Below are 22,516 nucleotides of genomic sequence, written 5' to 3'. Positions count from 1 at the left end.
TAAATATTAGCAACATTCCTTTCCTTGCTATAAAACAGCAGCTTTAATTATGCTTCATGACCTGACTTGTCTTTCACGTCAGGCTGGCTATGGCAGAAGCATTGTGAACTCAAAACTCGACGGTAATCACCTTATAGCAAAGTTCTGACATATTTTCTTTATTATCAGTGACTTGGTACGTCACAGGTTGCCGATTATTAAAAAAAAAAATGACTGCCGTTTATACAGGGACTACAGAATCCCATGCATTATATTAAAACATTTCACAGTGTTGACCTAACCAAAGTAAAGCACCTTAAGCAACACTTTCACCCATCCTTCCCTTCCTGTACAACTGTATCACACAATGCTGCTAGGTTCTACATTATTCCTTGAAAGAACTTGAGACTGAGCATTAGCAGCTCCCTGCTGGCTTTCGGCCGACACCAACAGAAAGAGACCATTATGCCAGCTGACAGGGATGGGACAAGAGTATCGCAATAAGACATACATCCGCGGTAAGATTTGCTTCACAGCACTTTAAAGATTTGAATTCACGCTGGGAGAGCTGCCAGGTGACCGATGCTGAAGGTCGTCGTTAATGTCTATGCGCTCTTACAATAAAACTGGAAAAGAGGCGTCCGCCAGGGCTTTCAGAAAACAAAATACAGTACACTGATACGAGGGGAGAGCCATTTGCACCGGAACCTGCTTGATTAGCTACCTCCCTCCTTTTTTTCATTCTCTCTGTCCTCCCTCCCAAATCTTGAAGTGATAGCCTGTGATATCTGCTACGTCCCTGTTCTTTTCAGGTTTAATCTTTTTTGTTTGTGTCGAATCCACCAAGGCGCACCGAAGGATGTTCTTCCGGGTCAAGGTACAGTATTACAAAAATGTGATATGTCAAGCGAGGGGTATACCACTGGCAGACAGAGCTGTGATGGCATGGGTTATGTTCAGCGGAGACTGTGAAACAGCAGCAGCAGATGTGATTTTCAAGAAATCATGACACGGGGGAACCCTGAGGCCAACTCAGCAACCAGTGGTGGCAGCAGACCGACGCCCACGCATACCCTTTCGGCTCGCGGCTACCTCAGCGTCATCCACTGGCCATCACGCAGGACCACCGCCCCTTCTGCTCACGCGCCCAACAGCGAACAATGCGACTCTATTAGCAATTACACTAATTAATGCAATAGGCTCGTTTTCCGAGCCAAATTCAATTAACAAAGCCCCATTTAACTGGAATTGAGTCAAAAAAATCAGTTTAATTGCTTAAATACCCGGTGTAGTGTTGAGAAAGCAATTTAATGGCAGAATTTAGACTGATTCACCCCCGTTGTGAAACCAACGTGATCCAAATAAGAGTAGCGAGGGAGGCTAGAAAGGTCACGTAAACTGAAACACGACAGGACACCAGAATTCTTGTGCCACTCTCTCGCCATATTTAAGTATCGCGTGAACAGATTCCTGTAGTATCGACACACTATGCTGAGCGCTAGCGCAATAATAAAGGCTGCGACACACACTGGTGAATTTTCGTGGTGTAGCAGGCAGTGCTCACACAGCCTGTCTCTCGTAACTAACTACCCCACCCATTCGCCACACTTTATTTATAGAATACACCACGTGACCTGCAGGTCAAACACACACACCAAATTACAGAGGGGGTCGGAGAGGCTCCCATCATGTTCCTTTGACTATGAAGATGGTAGTGCCCTGCGACCAGTTAAGTCACTGGCGCGACACTACATTCCTCCCAAAAACAAATAGCGAGAGGCATAGGGAGAAGTCACAACAGATATACAAATCCTGTTACACCAGATGATCTCGCAATCTCTGAGGATTGCCGCGTAAACTATATCTGGTACGAGTAGACCTGTCTGTATTTGGATCTTGCCCTATGAGACCTTCAGGTGTCGAACCAGTTACAGCTGGCTCAGGACTTGGAGCTGACACCAGAGGGGTCATTGAGACATAGTCTTCTAAATCAGGTAGGGACATCTGCTTGGTATGAGATAGTGGTAGATCATAATCTCCTCCACCTGCCAGTTGTGGAGGGCAAAACCTCTTGAACTTGAAAATGTTCCTGGTGACAGTGGAAGTTCCCCACTGGGCCACAACCAAAGATCCACTCCGGCGTACAAAGGTTCAGGGATTTTGATCAAATGGCAGGCAAAACTTGCTCCCAGAGGAGTGCTCCTCCATTAGTACGTGATCACCTGCTTGCAGATCAGATGCTCTAGCATGATGTCTGCGGCCGGCCTTCCAGTTAACGCTAACACGCTTCTGGTATACTTGACGATCATCAACAGCTCCTGGGATTCACAGCTGGTGATGCAGAATTGAGTCTACCGCTCCTCGACCTAACGACACATGTCTGTGAGCTTGGCCAGTAGTGGAGTGTGGAGTCTGTCGGTAGTTCAGTAGAAAATAATATATGGCATATTCACTTGACTGACCACTGGCTGTAGCAATTCATATGACCTTGTTCTGTGTCCGCATGAATCTTTTGACTTCCCCATTCGCCTGAGGCCATCGCGAGGTTATTTGCCAATGCCGGATACCGGTAGTCTCAAAGTAGGAAGCAAGCTCCCTACTCTGAAATGGAGGTCCATTATCATTTTTGATCTCCGAGATGAGGCCATCAGTAGCCAGGATTTTTTCAATATGGGGAATTGCAACATCGGCTATAAGAGATGGGATGATTTCCACTTCAGGATATTAGGAGAAATCATTGATCATCACCATGGTGTACTGGCCATTAGGGAGAATCCCAAAGTCAAGACTGGTGGAAACCCAGGGCTGATGCAGGCCTGGTTCTGTCTCAACAGGGACAGGCCGGCTTGGTTCCCCGGACGCTTTGCACCATTCACAGGACCGCATGGTATTTTCTATGTGTTCATCCATTAAGGGAAACCACACCTTGGACCTTAAACGACTCTTAGGGGGTCATTACAATCTCAGTGGGGAAACCCACCAATATCGGCGCTGACGGTCAACAGAAGACCGTCAGCACACATAACCCCCCACTGACCACATTACGAACATCCAGCTGGGCCGGCGGGCGGAAATAGTGTTGGAGCAGGTGAATCGGGCAGTGAAATGCACGACAGGGCTGTGCATGGGGGCCCCTGCACTGCCAATGCCAAGTGCATGGGCAGTGCAGTGGCCTCCAGGGGCTGGCTGCCTGGTGGCGGTTCAGCCATGTTCATTATATGGCGGTCTGGAGTGCCATGCCATTGGCAGCAATTACCGCCATCGCAGGCATGGCGGTCCAGACAGCCATGTGCATAATGAGGGCCTTAGTCTGAATTTATGCATGCATGAGTGTTCCTGAGCTTTGAGAGAGCTTGTTTTCAAGACCTGGTCTCGGCAAGCCCTCAGCCACGGTTGCACGCCCGTCAGCTGTGCGGTTCACATCACCCTGTATGATTAATGCATACACTGTGGGCATGATCATCCAAATCTCAGCCTTTTGCTTTGTCTTTTCGAGATGTCACTATTTTCAAGTTTTGGAAAGTACAGCATCTCTTGTAGAATTAATCGTGCAATTAACAGATCAACAACGTTAATTTAGGCAAGACCCATTCTGGCCTTCATTTTTCTAAGCTGTGTAACCTTGAGATGTAAAATGTCACCTCCTGTATCAGTGATATGTGGCATGGGCTAACTTGATAGTCATTAACAAAATAACAAGGAACAAAACCAGGGGCAGCTCCTCTGCAATAGCGAAGGAGCATCGCCCCCACAGCTGCAAAATAAAACATTATTATACTAGCCTTTTATTTTTCAGCTTCTTGCTCAGCCAGCAGGTGCAGGGAGGGGCAGGGTTGGTCCATGGGAGGGTAGAAGAGGGGAAGTTGATTGCCCTAAGTGCGCATGTCAGTGGCCGGCGAGACACACATGCGCATTTAGGTTTCTCCAACCCGGCTGTGTTACACAGCCGGGTTGGAGAAAGAGCACAGGCTCCCATGCAGTGCCTGAGCTGTAGAACAAACCTATCAGACCAATCCTGGTGCAGCTTTCATGTTAGGCATAGCATAAGAGAATGGCCAGTATTACATGGAGTGCCTGTGCTGGTGTCCCAGGGTCTGCTGGGTCACCAGCAGAGAAGAGGAGCAACACAGCAGGCGGCAGCGTCGGAAAGGTACATTTTGAAAAAATACATATATTTTTTTATCTCCACCTCTCCCCTCAGCCCCTCTGCCTTTTGCCCCTCTCCTTGTGATTTGCGGCGGCCGCCTCTGTACAAAATAATGCACATCCCTCTTCCTCATGCCCCAGTGCCTCCAAAATGAACATGAAGTGGCATAGCGGGTGATCTCGTCATTTTGCAAGCTTTCACTGAAATATCTATTCCGTTATTCTGCTTGAATGTTGTTTCATTGCTAAATATGCTGTAAGAACAATTATTAAGATAAATAGCATTTTTAGGGTCTATTTATCTATTCAAAAGGCCACGCTATCTAAAGTATTTGAGCATTAATTGCTGTAAAACTACTGAACAGATTTACAAAAAGAAGCCTATAGGAAAGAAGATCTGGCTTTCAGCCAAATTTGAGGAAATCTGTTCACTGGTTTATGCTGTAGCTGTGCCTCAAATTCATATTGAAAAATGATTGGGTAAAATGTATTTTAGGACTCCCCTTTTTTCTCAGCCCCGCTTTACAGATCACCCCAAATCTTTCCATGCACAAACTAGTGAAAAAGTCACACTTTTTTGAAAAGTTTTATAAAGATTCATCAAATGGCGCCACAGTTATTAGTAACCCAAAAAGGCATTTCCTATGAAAACACAATTCTAACTCTGGTTTCATATCAACAGCTCCTTCATAAAAAGTCAAGAGTCTCAGCAGCTGCATTGCAGCAGATGGTTGACTTGATACAAGAAGGTTATAAGAATGGCTTCTCTACTACTACTGTATAGGAAAGGGATGTCCATGGCAAGTCTAGAACAACAGTTCTTTGCCAGGATATCAGGCTATTCGAATAATATGGATTTATATCCTGTATTATAAACAGGCGTTATTCTGAAAGTTTGTGTAGGAGGCTGGCCTCTGTGTGGTGAGCACCTATGGTACTTAGACCTTATACTAGGTCCAGTTATCTCTTATTAGTGTAGTGTAGGCAGTGTCTAGAAGCTAGGCTCTCTAGAGGTAGCTGTGAATAAGCAGCCAAGTCTTATCTAGGAGGCATGCAAAGCTCATACAATACCACTATAGTCACATAGTACACACACACATGAAAGAAAACACTCAGTGTTACAAAAATAAAGGTATTTTATTTTGGTGACACAAATACCAAAAATACCATTGAGGCTATACTCCCTTAGGATGTAAGTAATACACAAATTATATACACTAGTATGCAGAAATAGGCATAAAACAGGTAGAAAACAGTGCAATTAGTGAAAATCACAATAGGGAGAAATAGGCCCGGGGGAGCACAAACCATATACTAAGAAAGTGGAATGCAAAAGTCGGTTCCCCACCTAGGTAAGTGTAGTGTGTAGAGGGGAGTTGGGAGTACTTAGAAAGCCCAAAGGTAAGTAACGCAACCCACCCCAGCGACCTGGAAAGCAGGAGTAAATCATAGTAAGTTTCATAGAACACACACTAAGAAGAACTGAAGAATATTGCAAAATCCTGAAGAGCCTGCAAGACACCAACAGTGGATTCCTGTACCAGATAACCTGTGGAGAGAGGGGACCAAGCCCAAGAAGCACATATGAGTCCAGGAAGGGCGGGAACCCCAACCCACCAGGATGAAGGTGCAAGAAGTGACCCACCGGTGAGAAAGAAGAGTCAGCACTTTACCCAAGAAGACGAAGTTGGGTTCCTGGAGGATGCAGGTGATGTCCCATGCCGGATGGAGGACTGCAGTTGGGTTTGTGTTGTCAGAGTCCGCCAACAAGCCTTGGCCCACGCATAGCTCACAGCGCCCACAGGAGTCCCACAGGGCAGGGACAGGAGAGTCTTAGTAGAGTCCTATGCAGCATTACGATAAAGTTTCCCACACAGCCGGAGAACCACTCAGGGAGCTGCACATCGCCGAAAGGAGTGCTGGGGGCTGGAGCTGCAAGATGCACGAAGATCTTGGAGGAAGGATGCCAACAAGCCTTGGCAGCCGCAAATAATGCAGTGCACAGGGGTACTGTCCTGCGTGGGCAGGCAAGGGCTTACCTTCACCCAAGTTGGACAGTTGTAAGAGAGGACCGTCGCAACCCCTTCAGCCCACCACCCATTATGCATGATCCATGCAGCTCAGCATCAGAGGGGATCCAAACAGCCAGTCGTCATCACAGCTGGTGCCTGCAGAAGCAGGGGAGTGACACCTTCACCCCAAGGGAGATTCCTTCTTCCTTCTGATGCAAGCTGCAAATGGTCTGTCCTCAGAGGATGCATGACCGGGGAAATATTGCAGTTGTTGGAAGGAGCCGGAGATACAATGTTGCAGATTGCATCTTGCTTTTTTGTTGCAGCTTGTAGGGTCCTGAAGAGTCCACTTGCAGTTTCTTCAGTCAGAAGTCGAAGTGGACGGTGCAAATGATTCCTGCTGGAGTCTTGTGATTCGAATCTGAGGAACCACCCGAAGGGAGAGACCCTAAATAACTCTGAAAGGGGGATTGGTCACCTAGCTGGGTGACCACCTATCAGGAGGGGTCTCTGACGTCACCTGCTGGCACTGGCCTTTCAGATGCTCCCAGAGTTCCCTGACAACCTGGAATCCAAGATGGCAAAACCCAGGGACCCTCTGGAGGAGCCATGAGCACCACCCCTTGGGTGGTGATGGACAGGGGAGCGGTCACTCTCTTTTCCTTTGTCCAGTTTCGCACCAGAGCAGGGACTGGGGTCCCTGAACCGGTGTAGACTGGTTTATGCAAGGAGGGCACCAAATGTGCCCTTCAAAGCATTGCTAGTGGCTTGGGGAAGCTAACCCTCCCCAGTCTGTAACACCTATTTCCAAAGGGAGAGGGTATAACACCCCTCTCCCAAAGGAAATCCTTTGTTCTGCCTTCCTGGGCTTGAGCTTCTCAAGCAACAGGAGGGCAGAAACCTTTCTGGAAGGTGGCAGTAGCTGGGCTGCCTGGAAACCCTCAGAAGGCTGAAATGGCAATACTGGGGGTCCTCTAATGAACCCCCGGAGTGCATGGAATCATACAACCAATGCTTGCAAATTCCTTTGGGTATGATTCCAACATGTTTGATACCAAACATGCCTATGTTCGGAGTTACCGTTATGTAGCTGGTCATAGGTAGTGACCTATTTCCAGTACACGCATAAAATGACATCCCTGCACTCGCAAAGTCTGGGAAAATGGGCCTGGAGTTTGTGGGGGCACCTCTGCTAGTGCAGGGTAGCCCTCACACAGAGGTACTTTGCACCCTGCCCTCTGGGTGACTTATAAGTGACTTGGTGCAGTGAAAAGTGACAGTGAAGGGGTGCTTGCACCTTTTTACGCAGGCTGCAATGGCAGTCCTGCAGAAACCTTTGCTTGGGCTCCCTATGGGTGGCAAAATATATACTGCAGCTCATAGGGATCAACTGGGACCCCAGTGCTCTGGGTACCTAGGTACCATATACCAGGGACCTATAAGGGGGCTCCAGTGTGCCAATTGTGGGTGGCATGCAGACTTATGGGAGAGGGAGCATAATCACTGGGTCCTGGTTAGCAGGATCCCAGTGAACACAGTCAAACACACTGACATCAGGCAGAAAAAGGGGGTAACTGTGCCAAGAAAGAGGGCACTTTCCTACAGTTTGTCACAGATATGGTGCCCTTCTTTTCTTCAGGATATCTCCCGTCTGGACAAAATTCCATAGTAGTTCCTAACTCAAGAATGTGGACCATTCCCAGGGTTCCATAGGAGGAAAAATATTCAACCCTTAGATCCACCTTTGCTGGTCTTCTTATAAAAATCTGCAGTTGCTTTACGAGTGATGCATGTTAATTTTTTTTCGAATTGCCAAACTAATAGGGTAGTTGTGATGATAAATGAGGTTTAGGTGAGAAAGATCTCAAAATCAATCTTTGTAGTGCAAACTCAATCTCAAGGACCTTCTATTACAGCCTCATTTCCGGGTCGGTAGTGCATTTGCCACAGTAATGCGTCCTCACTTTGATACAAGGGCCACCATTTTTGAAGCTTCTGCATCTCCTGGGCATACTAGACATTTCTACTTTAGATATATTACAAAGAGCGTACAACAACAAAAGAATGCACCGCTTGAAAAAACACATAATTCAGATGTTATTGTCTCACTGCTCTCTCTGGGGAAGTGCTGGAGCAGATGAATTATGCTGACCATTTTGTATAGCTCACACAGTGAATATTCTCTTGGTGCGTTAGTCCTAGGTCTTAGATTTACTAAGAGTTGTGCAGAGCTCGGTAGTTGCTGCACAATTTTGGGCTGCACCCACAGGCCTTTAATGGTAACCCTTTCACACACTTTTGTGCCAGGGGACCACCCACAAAATCATTAATAAATAACTTACTATATATTATCAGTATTCCAGTCAATGATATTCATTTTATCAACTTTAAAATAATACAAAAAATGGCAGTGGGACCTGCTTACTCCAAAGTTGTAACTTGCAGGTTTCACAAAAATCTCTGGAGATGGTGCACAACCTGTGTGCCATTTTACATTTAAGGTAGTGATTTTGAATTAACATGATTCAAAGTCGGGAGATACAAGGGTTGAAATTAATTATTTTGGATGATATTGCTCCTTCTAAATGCAGCCACTGCAGGAAAAAGTCCATGGGATAGGAAATAATCTGGCAAACCCAGAATTATCAGGTCCTCTTCTGTAGGTTTTCCCCAGATTCTAGGGACCTTTCTGTTTATTTAGGATGTGTATGAGAGGCTAGTGGAAGGGGGTGAGGGGGCAGGGTGACCAACTGGCATGGGTGCAAATTCAGGACAGAAGGTTAAATTCAGGACAAATGGTATGTCTTACAGACACATAAGAGGAGGTCACACAATGGTATATAAGTAGGTAAATAGACAACCAACATAAGTATATGTCAAAATAAGCTTTTTGTTAAGCGTGCAGCTTTGAGCAACTGTGCAGGTCTTTTTGTGGTATTTCATATGATCATAATCTATTTATATGGTTACTGCACTGGGTTGTCCAATCTGATATTTTGTTTAAAGTTGATAGTCCTGAGCAGGCATGTTTGGTGAAAGAAATGGTCAGGAACGTCTGCTCAGATGGATTTTGTTACTAGCATCTCATTCACGTAATTTTGCGGTGCCCCCACTTTCCGCCCATTTTGTAGAGGCGCCATAACACTTTTTTTCAGAAAAGCTAATAAACATTGATTACGAATTGCAAACATGTTGTTTAGGATTTTTCTTTGGGATATATATTGTGTATAATTGTTTTGAGTCTTGTTTCCTATATTTTAAATGTATAATATTTGTAAACAACGGAATAGCATTTAGGTTTGTGTAAGAGCTATTGGCAATGATAATACTGTTGATTACAGCAAGATTCACAATGTGCTCTGTCACATTTTAAAAAGGAGATGGACAGGATGTACTACAGCGGTCAGAGCGACCGCATCGGGAGCTGGAGATCCTGGTTCGAGCATCAGCACAATGTCCTGCGATTCTAGGCAAATCACTTAATCTCCCTGTGCCCATGGACAGCACCATGAGACCCTAACAAGTGATACGCCCTGCTATATAAATCTACATTTCCACATTTCAGTTTACACATTTGGTCATTTCTTGAATAGAATAATGAATTTTGCTCCAAGGTCCCTTGGAGTAAATGTCTTTGACATGAAATACCTTAGGACAAATCATTCAATGGATCTACCAAATATCAAACTTTCCCTTAAACTGTACAAGAGATCAAATGATTTGAGAGGAAGAAACAGAATCAGGAGACGGGAAAAGATGACCAGAATATAAATAATTCCAACTATTTCAGAACTGCATCTCTGGCCTTGTCAACCGGACATAACTATTAAGAGGGAAAGTACAGTATTGTCACCCAGTTCTTTTAATTTGTTTCAGTATTTTACACTGAAAATATTTGACAACACTGCAGCACAGATTTACAGAGAAAAAAGACAATTTGTTCTCATTTCAAATACTAAAATATACCTTGTTCAAGTAGACATTTCAGACATATGTGGTTTGGCCTTTAGTATATCGTGAGATCATTATCATTGTATTTTCTTTCTATTTTGTTCAGGTCTTGTAAAATCAACTGTATTCCAGAAGTTGTGTCCTCAACACATAGGGGGTCATTCTGACCCTGGCGGTCATAGACCGCCAGGGCCGGGGACCGCAGATGCACCGCCAACAGGCTGGCGGTGCATCCAGGCCAATTCTGACCGCGGCGGTAAAGCCGCGGTCAGAAAAGGGAAACCGGCTGTTTCCCGCCGGTTTTTCCCTGGCCTGAAGAATCCTCCATGGCGGCGCTGGATTCCGACCCCCTTCCCGCCAGCCTGGTTCTGGCGGTTTTGACCGCCAGAACCTGGCTGGCGGGAACGGGTGTCGTGGGGCCCCTGGGGGCCCCTGCAGTGCCCATGCCAATGGCATGGGCACTGCAGGGGCCCCCTAACAGGGCCCCACAAAGATTTTCAGTGTCTGCATAGCAGACACTGAAAATCGCGACGGGTGCAACTGCACCCGTCGCACCCTTTCCACTCCGCCGGCTCCATTCGGAGCCGGCATCCCCGTGGAAGGGGGTTTCCCGCTGGGCGGGCGAAAGCCTTCTGGCGGTCGCCCGCCAGCCCAGCGGGAAACTCAGAATGACCGCCGCGGCGGTCTTCTGGCGGTTCCCGCTTGGCGGGCGGCTCCCGCCGCCCGCCAAGATTGGAATGACCCCCATAATGCCCTGATAAATGGACATAAGCCAACCCCCTTAGCCATTGTTTATTCTAATCACCATTCATATTTTAGAATAACTACACTAGAATCATTAAATATTGTAATTGGTGAGGAAAAGAGTCTGATATGCACAAGTACATAACGTAGAGCAGTAGTTTGTGATGGAGATTGTGAGACCTGAGACAGTGGCATAACCCATACACCCAAAAGGTGGCTTTAAAAGCACTGATGGCATCCGTGAAAGGAGGGTGACTCGAGCAGCATTTATGATGGTCAGAGCTAGAGCCGAGTTCCATAGATGCTTGTCAAATATATACACCAATGACCTCAGTCTCTGGCCTACAAAGGTGTAGCCAGAGGTAGGTCTGTAATTACAGCTATCCCAACAAAGTGGCAGCAGGTAATGTGCTCAATTTCAAACATGAATGAGTTAGAGTAGGCAAGGGCTGGAGAAGACAAACTGTACAAAAGATGGCATCAGCCCAAAACATTCTTCTCTGCTGGTCAGTACCTTGGTTGCAGCATACCATTTTAGAAACCCTGACTATAAGAAGTCCGATTAGTCCCAATCCTGTGCAAATACCTGTTTCCACCGAGATCGGAATTATAAGATGATTGTGCTTCTGTAATTTTTGTCCATTAAATGTTGGGCACTAAACCTTCCGAAACATGCATAATTAGTTGAGCAACTCACAATGCCTCCCTATAACTCATCAATTTAAAGAGGAAATCTCAGACAATTAGGTATTTACCACACCTGGTAATTTCTTCAATGGAGTACTGATGTTTACCTATTGCTGTACAAATCATACTACTGTGTGGGCTCTATAGGAGACCGAATTACTGAAACCAGCATGTGGTAGAAAAGGCAAGGTGAAACATGGGGGGGCTGTTCACAACGTTAATTTTGTAGGATAGGACATTTAGTATTACTACAAAACCACTATTAACAAATTGTATTCACAGACCTACATGTGGATGTCAATGCCTCTGCCTCACCTATTTTTTATGTGCAGAGATCTCCACCCATACTGTGAAGATCCCCGCACACATAGGTATACATTTAAGTAGCACATGTGAAGGACTAGGGAGTAGCTGTAAAATGAGGAATATTTAATACTAAAGGGGAGGGGTAGGGAGGAGTAAGTAGAGGTTAAAAGTAGGCCAAGAAGGGAGTTTAGGAAAGACTAGCAAGGGGTACGTTATGGCTAGGGAGGGTCATGCACCTACCCATCAAAGGGTAAAGGCCATTCCTGTTGATAACCTCCACTTCTAGATTGTCTGCAGCCCAAACAGTCCCGAAACAGTAGTACTCAAGATTAGACCTGGAGCATGTCCAATTCCACATATGGTTAACCAATGGTATTGCAGTGCCCTCTCATAGCAAATAATTGAGGTAGAGACTTAAAATAAAACGCCATTGGAAATAATGCTAAAATTAATCAATTTATTTAAAGTTTTTAAAAATATATATACATTTTAATGTCAGAATTAAATATAAATTCTAAATAAATATTATGTTTACAACTTTGTAATGACCTTTTTAGTTTAAAAATGAACTGAAAGGTTTTTTTTTTGTTTTAAATAGTGAAACTTCATTCTATACATAAATTTAGTAACTTTTAATACAAGCTAAATGTGAACCAAATTATCTTCAGGTGAATTTTACAAATCTTTAAAATATAATTTGTATTTAATTTATTTAAATTAATATAAATATTTAATTCAAAACTAAGTTAAGAGCTCTGTAGGGTTTTTTTTTTAATGTCTACAACTTTTACAGTAAAAGATAACATACTGAGGTTGATGTTTGCCTTTTTGCATTACACATGTTTATCATTTGAGGGCACTGAGAATAGACTGATTTGCGCAGTATCACATGTTCCAGTATCAGGAATGTATCCACCAGACTGCATCGCCATTTCATTCTGCTGGGGAGTTGGTCATTGTCTCCAGGTGCTAAGTATGCGAGTACTGGTGACGCTTTACAATGTCATTATTCACATTCTTCCAACATATACACCACACCTTTCCATGCAGTTTCCACAGTGCATTGCTAAAGAAGATACACGCCTATTTACTGCTATTGATATTCCCTCTGTAAAAGGCACACATCAGAACTGCAGTTTCCACGTTGCATTATTCAGTTAGGTAAAGTGCACATTGCCACCCACCATTGCTCTAAGCTTCGGCAGCCATATTGTTTTTCCAGTTTGAAGATTGTTTTAGTATGCCATCACAGTTTTCATCTTGCCACGTAAAGTGCCTGCTGTGAAAACCTTTCTCCATTTTATTGGTGTAGAACGCACCCATTACTACTCAAGCTGCGGTCCTACGTTTCCGTTCTATGCACCACAAGTTTCCCACAGTGGCTCTGGTTTATAAAGAAGATATTGATATGTAAGTTTTCTTACCTGGCTGTCCTAGTATGTAAAGTATTATTGTTATGTTAGATAACCACATGTGTGTGGTATATAAAGCACCATCGTCACCATCACCCATTGCCCCAGTATGCAAATAAATATTTTTCAAGCATCCGCCATGGAGAGATCTCCACTCAGTATCATCTGCTACACACTGCAGAAGCTGACACAGGGACAGTCATATCTCAGGCAGGAAATTCAGCTCTTAGGCTTGTAGTTTGTTTTGATGGGGAAGCGGGGGAAGGCTCAAACGGATAAGGGACCAACTGCCAGGTAGCATTGTGGAAAATGGCGGTCCAGTGCACTTCTGTACCTGCTGCTATGTGCGCCACACATGCCAGTGGTAAAGAATGCTGGCTCTAGAGCACATGCGCAGACATGTGATTTAGAGAAAGCAGCATCAGTTCATAGGAAGCGTCTTATAGTTTTCGAGACTTGCAAAGAACTTCTGAAGGGGTTTCGCTCCCTCCAGCCCAACCAGACCTTCAGCAGGCCACAACTCTTGTCTCCAGACCACCTCCGAATGCTGGTTTGAACAGAGCAGGCTGTACTCAGCCAGCAGGCTGTGGCTGCAGATGGGTGATGGAGAAGCTGTTTTCATGCCACAATATCCTTGGTTCATTCATACCTTAAAGCATTACACCAACCCTCAGGACTAGTGTTGCCTTCAGCACTCCTTAATGTCCAATCTATTACTAGGTGTTGCTTTTGATTGCAACAGTATGATTATCAAGATCACCATTCCTTAATTTCATTGTGAGCTGAGCCACATTTGCTATGTCATTAGGACTGACAAATGGGTGGGAAGAACTTGCATTGGTTGGTGAGTACAAGGTGTGTGGTCAACACACCAGGAATGTGAACTATAACAGGAAAACAAACTTCAAGAAAGGGACATAATTTTTTTATTTTTTCGTTTTTCTCTTAAACTGGAAATTGTATACAGACAATGCATACTAGGGCTTGCAGCGACAAGATATTGCAAGATATTATAGTTTGCAAAAGTTAGGAATGACTCGGGCCTGCAGCACATTTACGTAGCATCTCTTTTCACGCATTGTGGGTTCCTTAGTTTCAGGGCATGATATCTCTGCAATCCACTGCAGTTGTGCATTAAACTGTTTCTTTTCCACATGTACCTCTTGTGTGCAATTGCATGCACCCTGTCATCAGATACTTCCTCAGGCTTCTTCTCGTTGTCTGGTAAGAGGCAGCCGTGTAAGGTGACAGCTAAATGTTTTAGGACATTCTGCCATTCTGTCCATCCCAGATAAAGCTTACCTTTATTTTCCAGTTCTTAGATGGGCAATGCGTGTTAGCTCAACTGTCCATATTAAAAACCCCATCTCTTTGCTTGTGCTGCAAACAAGTGTTTGATAGCTCCGCTGCAGATTATAAAACCATCTCTGTGCCTGCTGCATTTTTCATTCCAAACACATTGCTTATATCCTTTTTTTTGACTGTCCCGAAGTGTTTCTGCAGCACTGCCCAGCTAAAACATATCTTTGTCCCTTCATTATGACCATGGCAGGCTCCAGGATTCTGAATGTAGGAGGACTGTGAATAGGCTTGGACGAGCCATATGTAGATGTCCTGGGGAAGTGAGCAAAAATGAAATTAGAGATCTGCAGTTTAAACTGACAACATCCAACCAATATTGGAAGTCAAAGTAGCACATCTTTAGAAATCCTTAATCTAGTAGGTATGGCCTTTGGTATTTACTAGCGTAGATTTTCTGTCTTTGGGCCTGATTTAGATCTTAGCGGTCGCACCACCAAGCCGCGTCGCAGCTGACTCGAGAAGACCGCAAAGTCGACGGTCTTCTGCCTGCCATATTTAAATGTATTGAGGCCTAGCGAAAGACTGTCACAGTTGGACAGGTGGTCTACTGGCTGCAGATGTCTGAAGGACATCTCTGGACCCAATGGGCTTCGGACAATGCCAGTGGCTGTGGAATAGAGGTTAGCCACAGAGAAACACTCTACCCTTCACAAATGCATCTCTCTGTATCACACACAACACAACCACAACACACACAAGCCCAGTTACACACATCACAACAGTGACTGCCACACAACAACACGAACCTGTGTTCTGCGCACAGCAACACAACACACAACACAGCATACAGAACAACATCCATGCCATAAGCAAGTGGCACACATACTGACACAACCACTACACCTCCCTCCACTTCACCCACACATATACACGTACTGGCTCACACACACAACTCAAGCACAACATAGCAGGTAAAGGACCCCTTGCAAAGTGCACACATCGACAGTTGACAAGCGTGAATGTACCATCATTGTGGTGCTAGCATTCAATTGGCAGTGAAGGCTGATGCCATAATGACAGTTGTGTATGTGTTCAGTATGTGTTGTGTACCAGTATGTCCCCTTCCGTTTCTGACCCACCTGTGTCCCCAACATAATCTTGTCACAGTAAATAAAAAAAATTACTGTAACATGTACATGTCTGCAGTGCTCCCGTGCCCATATGCAGTGAAACCCCAAATGTACACAGACAATACAGGTTGCCTACCTTCGTGTCTAGCATCGTGTGATGGGGGTCATGTTTTCTCTGGGGTCCCATGGCAGCAGTGACAGAGGGTCCTGTCCAGTTGTGTCCAGCCAGAAGTGGAAGTAGAATCGGGAAAAAATGTGAGTTTTCATCCCCTTTCTCCCCCAATACGCCAAGTAACAAGTGGAGGTCGGACCGCCACTTTTTGTTTGGCGGTATAGCACATTCCGATCTGCTTGGCGGTAAGTGTGGCTGAGTTCCACCATCAGCCACACTTTCCTATGGCACCATTGATGCGGATGGGAGTGCTTGGCGGACTCAGTGGGACTTTGGCGGATTAAAGTCTATGGACCACCAACATCTAAATACAGAGAGCAGACAGCCTTGGTGGTGAACAGGGTTTCAGTCAAAAAACCGACAGTGGGACCCTTACCGCCAACATCTAAATCAGGCTCTTCATCTTTAAACGTCCTTCTAATGGAAACTTGCATTGTCTGTGTTTAGTTATATTTGAGTGTTCTGGCACATTGCGCTGCTCGATTGTGGATGGGTGATTGATGTGATAATATCAGCTTTCTTCCTCCCTGAAATAAAATCTATCTTGGCAGATAGCTAGTCAGAAGGGTTTGTGGAGACCTAGTGAAAAAAAAAAACACTACTTGCACTCTCTTACTCTTAGCTCTCTCCCAAACATTTGGGCATCCATTGAAAATGTTTCATTTTTTCAAATAGCTATTGCAGTGTCACTTCAAAAGTTGAAAGTATTTAAATAAACTTTTACACAGGGCTTTGGAAAACTTTTGTAATATCAATGCATAATGGAGATTTTTAAAACAGTGTGACTAATACTGATAAAAAAAAAAAACATGTTTTATATGTTTTCTCCCTCTCACTCTTTTCCTATAAAGAATAATTTTATTTTCCTTTAGTGCTCTGAGTATTCCAGCAGCTGTGTCCCTCCTTCAAGCACTTGAACATAAAATAACAATTACAAATGTGACATATGCGACCATCGCTTTCTTTCCCTCCACAGAGAGGTCAAGGATGAAAAGTTGTTTATGAACAGCATATTGAAAATGAAAGGGATAACTTTTTAGGACACATTTTGCTGTAATATATTCAACTTGCGTTATCCATTATTTTTGGTGTTCATTCTTAAACACAGTGACAGATGACTTTTTAAATCTTGATGAGATGTTGCTCAGCAAGGGTAAATTAATTCGTAAAAAAGGGAGCTCCAGCAGTACTGGGACATGGGGCAGACATGAGGAAGCCAGATGAGGAGGGTTAAGGCTACTTAAACATATCTCTTACTTGCCTCCTCTTGCCTCCCTGCTATCCAGTGCTCTCATCTGTCCTTTTTCCACGCCAACCACGTCGTTTAATGCCTGTCTGAAAGTTGGCTTTGATTTAGCAAGTTGTCAGGCAAAGACTGTCTAACATGAAACCGTCAAAGCACTCGGCTGGTCGCATAATCCTCATTTGCATAGGGCCTTCAGTCTTATGGTAATTAGATGTTTTTCAGTAGCACCAGGGTAGACGGGCGGTTTGCACATCACTGGCCATAGTATTTCTGTGTCACCCATCTTTCCCATCCGGCAAAAAGGCTTGCAGGATGAATTTTCTGTCTTATTACAGGGTCTTTTTTTATCTCACACAATAAGATTTGTTCAGAATTTGACAAGATGTAAATCATTTCCAGTAAATTCACAACTACAGTCTCTTATAACTATTTCTCACTTATTCCTTTCTTTCAGGTTTACAGGAATCAATTTACCTGCCCCAGTAATCAGCAGCAAAAATTGGCTTCGCCTACATTTTACTTCTGACAGCAATCACCGGCAGAAAGGATTCAGCGCCCAATACCAAGGTATGTACTAAGGAAATATTCAGAAAAATAAATGCCTATATATGAGGGTTGTGCTTTGCATGTATTATGGTATGTCTGCCAAGGGAATTGAAGTGCTACTCTAAGGGGAGAAAGGTCACCGTTTAATATGAACCAAGGTTGATTTCCTACAAGGTCCAAACAATTATTTGACACACAAATTTGAGATTGTTCTGTGAGGAAGCCTTGTGTCATCTACGGTAGCTTGGCATAAGAGTAAGTCCTGTTTTTGATGTGTGGAGAAACTAGACAAATACACTACAGTCTGAAAATAAAACTTATGGTTAAAATCAAGTTTATTAAAATGTCAAAGATGTAGCAAGAAACGGTATCACAGGTTAAAAAGAAACCAAAAAATGAATATTACAGTGTCCCGCAAAGTAAGAAATATTGAAATGTGGAAGGGCCTTGGTAGCAGATGAAATTGGAAAACTAAAGGTACTTTGCATAGGCTATCATTTTTTAGGGTCAAGCGCACAAGCGCTCCGTTCCTGTTGTAATCTCCCTTTGGGATTTTAACCATACCCAAGTCACGCTTGTCACTTTCATTGGTTCATGGGCTTGCCTTTTAAAATCAACTTGATTTAATTAGTGAAAAGCATGCATACGTCAGGCCTTTTCCGATGTTTAGCCCTTGTCGAGCGCACAGGCCAACTACTGAAAACATACGAGGCTCCATGTTTTCAGCCTTGTTTCTGCAGTACTTTATCTTTTTATTTTCTACACAGCGCGATCGTGCTGGGTATTACATAGCACGATTGCGCTTGGTTTTTTGGTTTTCAATTTCAGTGCGATCGCGCTGGGTTTTACATAGCGCGATCACACTCGGTTTTTTTCTTTCAATTAATGTGGCAAGAAAAGTCCGGTCAGGAGTTTACAATGCTAATAGCTCTAACTCGAGCAAATGCGAGACCAGTTGCATTGCAAATGCTTGTCAATTATTGCTTTTATGCAGAGCCCGGGAGTTTGTCTACATATGTATAGTTATGTAGAGGATTTTGCGTCGTAATTCACACGCAGAGGGAAACTTTAATACTGCAGTTATTGAGTAAAATAGCTTAAAATTATGAAATTAGCTGAAATGAGGAGTCCTAAATCGAAAAACATCCCGAGATAGCCACATGAGCATGCTCTACACAAGTCTTCTTATTCAGACAGACGCGCTGGACAAGTCAAACCTTCCTCTTGAGTGCTCCAAATTATGTCCCTTCACCTCCAAAAAAAGCATGACCCACAGATGTGTTTGCTAGACCTCGTGCATGCACACGCGCACCCAAAATATATTTTTCTATGGGGAGCCCTAAAACAGGCTTGAGCCACCTGGTAAAGTGAGAGTTAATAAGTGACTTTTAAAATAAATTTACAAGTTCAAACTCAGTCAAGATTGACTGGAAAGATACAGGAGGAGTGAGGGGGAAATGAAAACACTCACATCTGCAGCTTAAGATACCGGAACAGACTTAACAAGATTAGCAATTGGACAACGCGTAAGTTTATCAGCAGCAGGAGTCTCATCACTCTGGCTGTTTTTCCGGAGAGCATTAAGATGTTATTAAGGGATGATTAGATTTGACCTGATCCTAAAGAGATAGACATGAGTGATGCGGATGAGGAAACTGAACAGCTATCTAACATTTTAAGAGCTAATTTGATCTCAGAATATTATGCTCTTAGCCGACAGGTAATTGTATTATATATTGATTTTTAAAGCAAGGAGATATACATTGTTTACATTTTACCTCTTGAACCACTCAGGAAGCAGAGTTGCCCTGCATGATCACTGCACAGTGCTTCTGATAAATGATCCAAGTGATACATAGGCCTTCAGATTCACCTATCAGAACTCTCCTATGCACTGACCCCATGTTAGTGATGATCAGCAGTTCATGCAACACCGTGGAATAAAGGTAGTTGAAGCGATGTTGCCAGGTGTGACATAAGAGTTCAGTACGAGACCGTGAAGGCAACTATTCTATTGAAGGAGAGGGACTAGAGCGCACCTATGGACAGGATGGATCCATTTCAGCTAACCAAAAATCGCACAAGGGAACTGTGAATATGACAGTTTTAATATTTGAAGAATAATTAAGTCTTAAGAAAGTTCACTTGTTGACACGGTTAGTTAGTGAAACACGTGTCGACTGGGCATCATATTTAAAACAAATATAACTGCTACGATGAACGCATTAAAATATAGTAAACTCACAATAAAAGGACACATTGTAAATACCCACAACCTGAGAACACTTTTTGAAATCTTCAGTTTGTCCATCATCCATTCCCCGATATCAATGCAGTGAATTGAAGTAGGGGTCTCCTCCAAACCCCGCACCACAAACAATCCTTAACAAGAAGGATTCGTGTGTGTCCAATTGTTGATGATTTCTGATTGACTTTGTAGAGTGCGACAATATTGCCCAAATGCCACTTTAAACTTTATTGCAATGAATAGAGTTATGTTCAATTCGGAAATGAATTGCTTAACAGACATACACTTTCTCCAGAGGAGACGCGTGTGTAACACTTAAATTCTGAAGTCAGTTATGGTACGATTTTAAAATTTGAGTTTAGCGCTTTACTCTGAGATTTCTTTGGTTCTAAGCACTTACAGTATGTGCAAACAACAGATTCATAGCACTGGAAGAGTAATTGAGTTATTCCACATACAAGCTAGGGTGGATCTAATATCAGAACTATGCACTCCTGGTTGCATAGCGTAGACCCCAGTAAGTAAGCCATGCCTCCTGAGTGATACACCCTGATGAGAGAAGGCATAATTTGTCAAGCTTTCAATAGTTTTAATTTGTAATGCATTTTAAATAGTTGTGATACTTAATTAACTGTACGAAGTTGGAAAATTAAAGTTATAAAAGTGTGAGGAAATGTGTCCTAAAATAGTTTTTAGGAGAGAAAAAATGCAAAACGGAGCAGAATGACACTCTTGCAAAAAAAGGTTATTACGTGAAATTTCTGCCAGAAAGAACCCTTCTGGGGGGATATTTACCTATAGGGGTAGTTGCATGAAGAACACAAATACTCATAAAGCATGATGAGAAAAAGTTGCAAACTTTGCACTATTAGCATGATAGACAGTTATCTGGTCGTGCAAGACTGGGTGAAAGTCCCAAGTTCAGGCCAACTGTGATGGAGTGTGGGCCAGGTACAGGGATCAGGTTAGTCCTGCTGAAAAAGTTACCTTCTAGAGTCTGGCGCAAAAGGTTCAGTTTGTGGCAAAGGAGCAGGGAGCGCATCATGGATGGTCGTCACTGTAGCACGAAAATCATGTTGGGCATAGCAGACAGTCGTTTCTGGAGATTCGCACTGGCTGTCACAATGGGCTGTCTATGCTGTAGCGTGAAGTGTGGATCTCATCTAGCTATTAATTGCTGGCGGTAGCCATAGAGCGAAGAGTTAGGTTTACTGGACCTTTGCATTGGCAGTCAGCTTGGGTGACAAGATCTTGGTGCAAATGCAGCCCTTTGCGGCCACAAAGAGCCCAAAACTCCAGGATTTCTCCTTTTCTTGGAGGAGGAGTTCAACTGATTCCACACTAAGGGTCCAGGACCTGAGAGGCATCTCTTGGGAGATTAGAGGTTCACTCCAGCACAGGGCAGCAGGCTGCAGGCAGGTTCAATTGCAGGTCTAGGCAGAAGGTCCATGCAGTAGGTCAGCTGTGCAGATGCAGGGGTGCCTCTGCAGCTTGTTATTTCCCTGTAGCTCTGAACAGGAGGTTTCTTAGAGTCACTACAGCCTGCGTTGAAGGGTGCAGATCGAATCTGCCTTCTCAGCCAGCAGGGCAGCAGAGTAGCAGTCTTTCCTGCAACAGAGCAGCACAGTAGTCCTTCTGAGTCTTCCAGAGGTCCAGAGGTGTACAGAAGTGTTGGGTCTGAGAGTCTAATATATACACTTAGTGCTAGCTTTGATGTAGATGAAGATTCTGGAGTTTTCCACCCCTAGGTGTGTTTGGAATTTCCTGCCTGCCTCCCTTCCCAAACCCCAGCTTGTATGGAGGGGCAAAAGACAATTGTGAAACCCTTTGTGAGTGTGCTGAGGCAGAGTGTTTTTGATGTGCAAGTGTGGTAGGTGACAACTTTGGCCCGTCATCGAGTCAGAGATGGCCTGGGGGTGTAACCTGGAAACATGGCAATCTAGACGTGACTCACAAAGTTCCCGCCAGCGACCAGTGATCCTGTCGACAGTCCTGTGGCAGTGAGCGTGAAATCAGAGGCAGGGGCTGCACTGCCAGCAAAGCTGAAATAGGAGAAGTAGATGCGGCCACGTTGCATCCCGATGACCTCACCTGAGGTGATCCTATTATGACATGAGGAGAGGCTGAGGCCTGACACGACACAGGGAGAGCGAACTGAGTGGCCCCCTGTATACACAAACTACTTGTACAGCCACAAATAAGAGTGGCTGAGGAAGTGGGTGGCTCCGCAGTGACTCTGGTTGTGTGGTGGCCCTCGGCTGGTGTCGGGGACTGCAGGACATGGGAGCTGCTTTCTGACTCGGCTGAAGAGTGACAGAGATGTGGTTTGCAGCCGTGGTGGGCGGCCATGCTGCATTTCGGTGGCCACACCTGTGGAGAACCTGGTGCAGTATGCAGTGGGCCTGGGGCCCAAATTAATGCAGGGAGGAGCGCGCTGGACATGGCGGGCCCAACGTGACAGCATCAAGGCAGCCACATCAGCTCTGGGACTGGTGTGGCCAGTGGAGGGAATGGGGCCTGAGACAACATGGGAGTATATGTGATTGTGCCATTGTGTATGAAATGTCAAGTAGTGATAGGGTGGTGGGGGAGTCACACAGGAGACAGCAGTTGGAATACAGCTGGTGGAGTTAAT

General features: G+C 44.4%; 1 protein-coding gene across 1 annotated transcript in view; it reads left to right on the top strand.

The window, feature by feature from the left end:
- Nucleotides 1-22,516, top strand: part of CSMD2 (CUB and Sushi multiple domains 2) — a 1,417,205-nt gene that overhangs the window by 778,300 nt on the left and 616,389 nt on the right. Inside the window, exon 6 of the mRNA XM_069223779.1 lies at nt 17,542-17,654. Within this exon, the coding sequence (XP_069079880.1) occupies nt 17,542-17,654 (113 nt within the window). The remainder of the gene's footprint in view (nt 1-17,541; nt 17,655-22,516) is intronic.

Source organism: Pleurodeles waltl, chromosome 3_1 (assembly GCF_031143425.1).
Source record: "Pleurodeles waltl isolate 20211129_DDA chromosome 3_1, aPleWal1.hap1.20221129, whole genome shotgun sequence".
In the NCBI taxonomy this organism is placed as follows: domain Eukaryota; kingdom Metazoa; phylum Chordata; class Amphibia; order Caudata; family Salamandridae; genus Pleurodeles; species Pleurodeles waltl.
Note: the sequence above shows the minus strand (reverse complement) of the source record. Positions and strands in the feature narration are given on the sequence as shown.